The sequence below is a fragment of the Vigna unguiculata genome, chromosome 1, assembly GCF_004118075.2.
Source record: "Vigna unguiculata cultivar IT97K-499-35 chromosome 1, ASM411807v1, whole genome shotgun sequence".
Lineage (NCBI taxonomy): Eukaryota > Viridiplantae > Streptophyta > Magnoliopsida > Fabales > Fabaceae > Vigna > Vigna unguiculata.
In genome coordinates, this window is record NC_040279.1 from 13,810,920 (window position 1) to 13,820,622 (window position 9,703).

The window sequence follows — 9,703 nt, forward strand, 5'->3', positions numbered from 1 at the left end:
GGAAGTGGATCAACTTTTTTCACAAGAGAGTTTGTTGTCTACGGTATGGACAAGGACGACCTCCAAAAGGAAATCGAGAAACCAATATATCAAAATCTAATTTCGTGTAAACTAGGTTTCCTAAGAACAGTTAAAATTTCGCAGAAGGAAGAGATAAAGAACTGTGGGTTGCAACGTAGAACATGAACGGTTATATTTCCAAACAGCAAGTTCCAAAATAACAAGACAAGTGACACTACAATATTTCAGTCCGAGAATACGATAATAATCATATTGAGCTTGATAAATGTTTGAATTTCTAATGCATCTATTGTGGTAATTCAACCACATCAATCCAACTCAAATCCTGAAGTGATGAAGAGCAGAGATCCCATCAAGGCCTTTATCCATGTAGTAGCGCACATATTCCTTAACTGTGAATTCTCTGTATTTGGGAGGATTGTCTTCTGATAATAACTCTTTTATAGGTCCGTAGAGTTTCTCTGATGATTTAATACCTTCGCTGAAAAAGCATGCAACAGATATTCTTGGACCTATGAGATTTGCCAGTACTCTGTGTTCTACACTGTTGAATCTGTCATTTGTCAAAACCTGCAGTTCAAGAAAAAAAAGTAATCATGTTACACTCATTTAAATTCAATGGACATATCATAAGAATTGTAAAGTTGTCAACTATATCTCCTAGGACTTTTCTAACAGATTTTCTATTTTAGATTGCTAGAAATAAGTCTTCTTTAGATTCTTATCTGAATTTTTAAAATTTCACGAAATATTTGCTAGAAGTATCATGAAATATGAAAAATTTTAGTGGCTTGGAAGGAAGAATGAAAGAAAAGGGTAAACTATACCAATTACTTATCTTAGTTTCTTTTATTACTGTACTAACTCCATTGATTGTTTGAAGAACATTATTACAGTGACAGTCCTCATGCATTACTATAATCTACTTAATTATTTGAAAAATATTATTCTTAGTTCCCCAATAATGTAACAGAAATAGGAAAAGTTTGTAATTTCAAAAAACTGGGGAGTAATTAGTGTAATTTACTGTAAGAATAAAGCACTTGCCTGGAGAAAATCACCAATATTAACTACAAGAGCCCCAGGTTCTGGGGCTACATCAATCCATGTGTTCTGAAAAAGAACCTGAAGACCACCAATATGATCTTGCAGAAGTACTGTGAGGAAACAATTATCAGAATGCTTGGTGGTTCCCAAAGTTAATTCTGGTTCGGGGCAAGCAGGGTAGTAGTGGCAGAGTGAAAGAAGCCCCTCAGCACAACCCATGTCTTTTAAATGGTTTTTATCCAGCCCTAGAGCTTCTGATAGTAATTCAAACAGTGCAATTCCAAGTTTCATCACATGTGTTCCATATTCCAGAAGTATATCCCTACAAGAATATGCACACAATATGCACACAGTATGAGCTAAACTTTCATCCAATAAATTATCTTAAGAACTATACTTTTTAAGTAATAATTACAAAAAGTATGTAATATTGTACGAAAACCTTTATGGTATCAATGCATTACTTAGATGCTTTATCTAAAGTGGCATAAAACTTAGGACACTGTACATAAAAAAACTTACCTGCATACTTCTGGCAAGTCCTGCGGTTTGGGAGGATTAGGAGCTAGATAACACAGAAAAGTGTCCCTCCAATTGAGTGCTGGTGAAGTGTAGATATCAAAATTGCTATTATACACAAAAGGTCTCATATGGTCCCGGGTATATAGATCCTTTTTCACCTCAATATCTTGTTCATAAAACCTGCGTACCCCATCTTCCAGGTCCTCCAGAACAGTCAAAGGAATGCCATGGTTGACCACTTGAAAGAAACCCCATTTCTCAGATGCTTCCCTTATTCTGTGAATAACATCTTGGCGTAAACTTGGATCCTTGTGAACTTGTGCAAGGTCTATAACAGGGATACTTTGTGCTGTGCTGCCTGAAGTTGAGACCTTCACATGTTCATCAGGTGGATGATGAAATAATCTTGGGATTTTTGTGATCCCATGATCAACAAGGCCTTTAACACCGGCTTTTGTGTCATCAAACCTTTTGAGTTCACGCACCCTCTCAGAGTCTGAAACTTCAAACCCCATGTTCCTTCTCTCTTTGTTGTGGTGCCAATAGTGATTCTTAATATTTTGTGAAGAGAGAAAGTCTTGGATTAGGTAGGCTGCAAGTCACTTTGTGATCCAGGTACTTCCACATCCACATTATTACAACGTATAGACTAGTCAGTCAAGTATTCTTTATTTTATTTCCCACCATGATTTGCACTATTACTTTTTTATACCACCGTTTAACAATCATAAATATTATTACCACATTTTTTAATTTTGTTTATTTCGTTTTTTATTGGTTAAATATATTTTTATTATTAAAAGAGGATGTAATAAGATGGATATGAAAAGAAGGTGGATATCAAATATTTTTTTTATTTCTTAATAATTTAATATATATTATTATATTATTACATTGGATTATAAGGAGGGTGTCACTACAAGAAAATTGGCTATTATCTAGAAAAATTTATTTGTAGATAATTTTATTTTATCTACGAAGAGTAGTCATAGATAATGTAATAGTTCATAGGTAAAAGAAAAGTAAATTACGTACGAAAATTTCGTAGATAACCATGACTCACTCGAAACCTTTGTCAACAAAAACCTCCACACTCACCGAAAAACTCCACACTCGAAACCCGTCACTCCGTCGCAGACACAAGAACTTGGCAACAAACTACTTATGATGTTTATTCTTTTGGTGTCACAATGTATGTATTTGAAAGTGTAAAGAAGGGGAAAGCTTTTCGGTATGATAAAATTGTGTGTTTTATGACTGTAAATTTACTTTGATATTATTTGTTTGCATAATTCTGATAACTAAGCTTTGAAGACTTCTTAGAAGGAGTGTAAGTCTTCTAGGAAAGGTATTGTGGGGGATGTTACTGGGGTGGTGACTACTTGGGCTTTTGTTCTTGCTTGCTTTGTTGGTGCATAGATTTGGGTGTATTTTAAGAATGAAGAAATTTGATCACTCTATTGATTCGAAGATTATCAGAATGCCTAAGGAGTTCAGCTACAAGGAGTTGAAATTTGCCACTAAGGGGCTCAATGCTAACAAGGTCATTAGACATGGCGCTTTTGGGACTGTGTACAAGGGTGTGCTACCTGAGAATGGTGACACTATTGTGGTGAAGAGGTGTAACCATATTGGTCAAGGTAAGAATGAGTTTTTGTTTGAGTTGTTAATAATTGGGAGTCTGAGGCATCGAAATCTGGTTCACCTTCAAGGTTGGTGCCATGAGAAAGGTGAGATTTTGTGGTGTATGACTTAATGCCCAATGGGAGTTTAGATAAGGCTTTGTGTGGGGCTAGGATGCCTTTATCATGGTCTCACAGGCTCAAAATTTTGTTAGGTGTGTCATCTGTGTTGGCCTACTTGCATCACAAATGTGAAAACCAGGTAATTCATAGGGAAATTAAAACTAGTAACATTATGTTAGATGAAGGTTCAATGCTCGGTTAGGCGATTTTGGTTTAGCAAGAAAAACTGATGAGTTCAAATTTTTGCCCTCATTTAATATTTAAATTTGGGGATTTAATTGAACTTTCTGTGCTTAAAGATTGATTTAATTAGGATTTGTGATTATTGGATTTATTGAGTAAGTTTGGTAAAAGTGGCGTAAAAATTGATTTTAGTTGCATAAAATATTATTAGATATTCTAACGTTTGTTAATGCAGTTGGAATTTATTTTTGGTCAATTAATAGTGTGATTTTGAAATATTCAAAGTTACAAAATAAGTCCAAAATCAAGAAATTCTGGAAAAGAATAAATCAGGAGCTAAATGCACCCCTAGATTTTATTTGCACACTCCTCCTGCAAGTAGACCACAAAAACCTGTTTTGCACCCCCAGTTTTCACTAAGTTGCACCCCTCCTACCACTTAAATTTCACTCAACCAGATCATGCATTGTGGCAATCCGCACCTTTTAAAATTAGCCAACCAGAACAAGCCACGTGTCATAATCCTCCACTCACCAAATTGACCACTCAGATCCTGTCACGTCATCATCTCCTCCATCTCACTCATGAAATCCTAACCCTAATTTTCTTCTCTCCTTCCACCACCATGGTAGCCGCTGCCGCACCTCTTCATCTCGCCGGCTACCACTGCATCACCATCACACCATTGCCGGCGACGCACCAGTCACGACAGCCGCCGTTTCCGACCACCGCGAGGCACTCCACACCACTACAGCAGCGACAGCACCACCATCTGCCTCACCATGACAACGCCATCTTCTTCCATCGTCAACCATCAGCGAGACATGCTTCATCTTCTTTGCAGTAGAACCAGATTCAAGTTCGCACCTCCACAACTTGCCGGAAATCACGAACAGCAACAACCACCCCGAAGTGCCACCCTCGCGCCGTTCGTAGCGCAACCACTTGCGCACCACCATGGCCACCGCAGACCAGGAGCAACGCGTTTCCATTACAGCAGCCACCGCAACGAGCCACCATCGCGACCATCTTCTCCGTAGTTTCGTCGTGCCTCCACACCACGACCCTCCATTACAGATCTGCGAAGCACTTCGCCGGAGCACCAACACCTCCAGCAACGTCGTCCTTTCACGCACCTGTCCTCGCCAGAAAAGAAGACCTCGCCGGAGCAGCCACCACGTTGGAGCAGCCGCGCCGTCACGAGGGAGGGACAATAGTGTGAGAGTGAAACCCTAATTCTGGATAGAGAATCTGCACTACCACGTGTCAACATATGATAGGACACTCAAACTGGTCAACTCTGGTCAACTGGTCAAAGTTAGCAGTCAACTCTGGTCAAAACTGCAAATATGGTTAAATGAGAGGGGCAGAATTGGAAATTGGACAGGAATTAAGTTGCTAATTAATTAAATAAAAATAAAATATTTTAGCAACTGACAGATAAAGCCCAAAGTCCAGTGGAAGCCTATATAAAGAGACTTAAGGGAGCAGAAGCGGGGGAACGGACAACTTACAACTTACAACTGAGACAGTTGAAAACTCTCTGGTTTTGGCAGACACCGTCATCCATCACATCTCTCATTCTCTCTTTTCTTTTATTTTCTTTCCTTCATCATATTATCATGTATTCCATCAAAGCCATGGAGGGCTAAGCTTTTAGGGTTGATTCCACTGTAATTTCTTAACTGGATTCTGAGGTTAGATGAATTTATATGTTTTGTTATTTTGATTATTGTTGTGGTTTTTGTTTATCTATGTCCTTTGCTTCTTAATCGAATAGAAAATAATGATTTTAAATCTACATGCATGCTAATCATATGAGTTAAAAGGTTTTTAAATTAAATTGAGACTTTACTTTGATTTTGTTTAGAAACTTTCATTTGATGAAATAAGTTTTTGCCAATAATTGAGACTTTAATTTGATTAGAGGTAATTACTTTAACTAAAATTATTCAAGACTTTACTTTGATTAATTAAGTTTTCTATTTGGTAAAGAAACAAGGAATAGACATGATTAGGCATAGTAAAATTAATTGAGATTGTACTTTGATTGAATTTACTATGGACAATCTAACAATTCTCACTTTTAATTGAGACTGTACTTTGATTAAAAGTGAGGATGCCAACAAATGAATTGAGTCTTTACATTGATTGATTTGTAAAACAACAACAATAATTAATTTAACAATAATCTCTAGATAACCAATGAAGAATCTTATTTAGAAAAAGCAGTGGAATTGACCTATTTACTATTATTGTGTTTACAATCTTCCGTGTCATTTTCTTTGCACATCAAAATCCTCCTATTTTTATAGTTGCTAGTTTTAATTGCATTTTTAAGAATCAAATATTTGAGATCAATTCCGTATTCGTTGTGAGACGACTCAGGGTTATCTTAACCCTAACTATTTTGTTCACTACAAACTAGCAATACTGAAGTTGCTAAAGTAGTGGTAATTTGATCACCTAACGACAGCGATATCAAAAACACAACATGATAAGTCTTCTGATGCCACTGTGGTTGCCGAAACAATGGGGTACCTTACCCTGGAGTATGTGCTTACTAGTAGAGCAACTGAGAAAACTGATGTGTTTAGCTATGGTGCGATGGTTCTTGTGGTGGCCTGTGGGAGGAGGCCTATTGAGAAAGATGTCGCTGCAAATGGTAAAGTTGGGGTTAGTAGCAATTTGGTGGTGAGTTGCTAACCGCAACTGATGCAAGGCTTGAAGGTGAGTTGCTTTTTTTCAAGTAAGTCAATGTATTATTTAGTCACACTATTTTCTTCTTTTTTTCATTATATATATACATATATATATATATATATATATATATATTATCGGTGTTATTATATAAATCTTTTATTTTTTTTTTGTATTTAGTAATTAGCCTGATGAGTTTAATAGTAATTAATATGGATATGTTATAAATATAAAAAATCTTGAGTAAGAAATATAGAAATATTTGCTTGTGGTACTTTGAAATTTATTATAACACATTTCTCCCTAACCAATGACATCAACTCTAAATGATCTCTAACAAGAAAACTTAAATTGTTAAGATCTATAATGTAACATCCGATCGGATATTACGAATTTAAATAATAAAATAAATAAATAATTAATAAAGCTCATTTATTAATATGACATTTCCCAAAATCACGGGAAATTTAAATCTTTTATTATCTCAACAATAAACCAAAACACATAATTATAAACACTAATATAATTGTCCAAAAATCTAGTAATATCAATGATTACAATTTATTTGAACACATAAAAACAATATAAAAACTCTGAGAAAATATCCCAAGAGTAGCCCCACTCCAGTGCTATGCCTCATCAGATCCACCTGCAACATCATCTATTTATGTATACCACGTATACGATTAGCGCCACACACAAGCAAATAGGGTGAGCTAATAGAATAAAACATATATATATATAGCACATTTATATATCACACAATCACACCAAAGGAATTCCCTCCTTTTACATGGCCATAACCATGCTAACCGTGTGCTACATCTTTTAGTGAGTACCTTAAGATGTCTTGCTACCATACCTATCGGCCACCACCGATAGAGCACATACGGAAAACCATGCGACGGATCACACACCGTAACGCCAAGTGGAGTTACCAATACGAACATAGTTCATAACGTCCCAAGACTACCAAACTCGTCAGCTAATTACTGAGGAAGGCAATCTATTTGGACCCATTCGTGCGGGCCACAACCACCACACTCACACTGGCAACACTCGCCAACCCGAGCCACAACTCAAGAGTTCCTCGTGTTCATCTGCCATCCCGAGCCACAACTCGAGGGATGCCATTCCGAGCCACAACTCAAGGAATGCCACATGCTTAACCCCTATCCCGAGCCACAACTCAAGGGTTACATTTCGAGCCACAACTCCAGGAACATCAGCAAGCCATCTTTAAAGTATCACCAAAGCATTGTAGACCATGCACCACACAGCAACCGGGATAAAACTCTGCTACAACAAAATAGCTTGGCGTTGCTCACAAGGCGCCAAGCGCTGCCCATTTCCAGACCGCCTGGCGGGTGACACGTACTGCCAGGTGCGTAGTGCCTTTGAACCACCAACATTGTAGTCATCGCCTGGCAGGACTACCCTCACCGCTAGGAGTACGCGTTCCAGGAGCCCATTGACTCTACAACTATCGCTTGGCGATTCCTACACCACCACCATGCACTACACCAGTAGTTGTGTAGTACTGGTTTTTAACTCTAGTTCAGGCACACTTGCACACGCCACTCCCACCTTGCCATTTATCCAGCTTACTATAAACTTAGTTACTGATAGGCTATAATAATTCTAGTTAGCATAAATCCTTTTATGCTTTTGCATTGCCTCACCCTCATCACATAGACCATTCCAATTATTCACACTTATTAGTATTTATTGAGTAGCATTATGCCCTCTCCCATATAATACACCATCTCAAAGATTTAATCTTTTCATAGAATGTTATATACCTTAGGTCTACCTATTCCATTCTCCATTAGAAATCTAACTCCTAATTGTACCATACTCTTCAACCCGCAGTACATTTAACTCAATCATACTCCTTGTTTCCTTAAGACAATTTATCCATTTTGCTTTACCTTCCAATTGTAACCCCAAAAGATATATTCCTTCAACCTTCAACCCATCTCATGCCTTACTATTACATCTTAAAGCATCCTAATTACAATATTTCCAATTTAGCATATTTTTCCCGTAATCTATTCCACTTAACTTCCAAGTGCACCCTTCTACTCGAACCACACTGCACCAATCACAAAAACCACGGACACCATTATCGCCTAGCAACAAGCCACAAGCCACCAGGAGGTGCATCATTTCTGGGCAATTCCAGAATTGGTCTCGCACTCTTCACGAGTTCTAACTCTAATAAACCCTCCCAGTTCATCAATTTTCCACTCAATTCACTTCCATCATTCACTTATGATTAATAATCCTATGTTAAACCACCAAATACATAGAATTACCTTATTTTTACTTACATAATTTAACCAATACGCAAAATCCCAAATTCTCGAACCCTAACATCATATTCACGAATTTTTCATCCAATTAACTCCCAATCACATGGATTTCAAGGTTATATGATGTTTAACCATTCATAAACAATTAGAACATGATTTCTCCCTGATCAGAATCCTCCCAGAACACAAAAAACATAAAAATCGAGTTAAGTCAACTCGCGTCGCCTGACAACTATGAGTAGCCTACCAGGCGGTTTCTGGAATTTTCCAGAAACACGAAAATTAACAGAGAGCAGAGGTTCATGGATAATTATCATATACATATATCATACAATTCATTCTTAGTATAAAAATTAACGCGTAAAGCTCCCCTAACTTGGAATTCGTTTGCTTAAATTTTGAATTATGAGTCTTCCCTTGAGCACCAATGTCCCCACCCCCCCTTAATGATACCTCCAATACGCTTTTCCCTTGAGCACCAGAACAACCACCAATTCTCTCTGAACTCCTTGGCCAGCTAGGGTTTCTATGCCCTTTCATCTTCATACCAAAGGAAATTTTGACAAAAAGAAAGTTTAGTTTGGGTTCACCAAAGTTTAAACCCATACCATGCCAAATGTCAAAGCAATGCATAACCATTCAACCAATTCATGTTTCATGCTAATTAATATAATTCTATGATTATATTATCACTTAACATGATCAATCATATTATAAAAAAAATAATAAATTAAATAACACACAAATGGCAAACATAGGACTCGAACCCAAGTCCTTTCACATAAAAAAAATACTCTCAACCATTTAAGCTAGTACTATTCCATGTTACATTAATCAATATTAAATGTCATAAATGCTCCCACTACCCACATTTATTAATTAATTATTTATTTGATTAATTAATTTTCACGGGTCTTACATATACCGTCTAATCCTAATAAAACTTGTTTAAAGATAATTTTGATGATAATAAAAGTACTTGATGAGTTAATAATGATATATATGTTATAATTATATGAACATTTCAAGGTGTTTTATGCAAATTTTAACATATTGTTTTCTAGAGAAGTTTACATAATTGAAGATTTGTTGAAGAAAGAGAAGACTTTAAAGGAATATAAACATGAAACATGATAAAAAAAGATAAAAGAGACGAAATAAAAAAATTTA

At 36.6% G+C, this 9,703-nt stretch overlaps 2 protein-coding genes across 2 annotated transcripts; one reads left to right on the plus strand and one right to left on the minus strand.

Annotated features, from left to right (window-relative positions):
- Positions 1–168: 168 nt before the first annotated feature.
- LOC114194371 (1-aminocyclopropane-1-carboxylate oxidase homolog 1-like) lies at positions 169–2,208 on the minus strand. Its single transcript, XM_028084584.1, has 3 exons — positions 1,591–2,208; positions 1,069–1,390; positions 169–591 (listed from the first exon to the last, which is right to left on the minus strand). The coding sequence occupies exons 1-3, from the start codon at positions 2,103–2,105 to the stop codon at positions 340–342; spliced, it is 1,089 nt and encodes a 362-aa protein (XP_027940385.1). The 5' UTR covers positions 2,106–2,208; the 3' UTR covers positions 169–339.
- A 2,267-nt stretch (positions 2,209–4,475) lies between these two features.
- On the plus strand, positions 4,476–6,224 carry LOC114188440 (L-type lectin-domain containing receptor kinase VIII.1-like). The gene is made up of 2 exons (XM_028077024.1): positions 4,476–4,656; positions 5,995–6,224. Exons 1-2 carry the CDS (start codon positions 4,476–4,478, stop codon positions 6,222–6,224), a joined length of 411 nt encoding a protein of 136 aa, XP_027932825.1.
- The last annotated feature ends 3,479 nt before the right edge of the window (positions 6,225–9,703 follow it).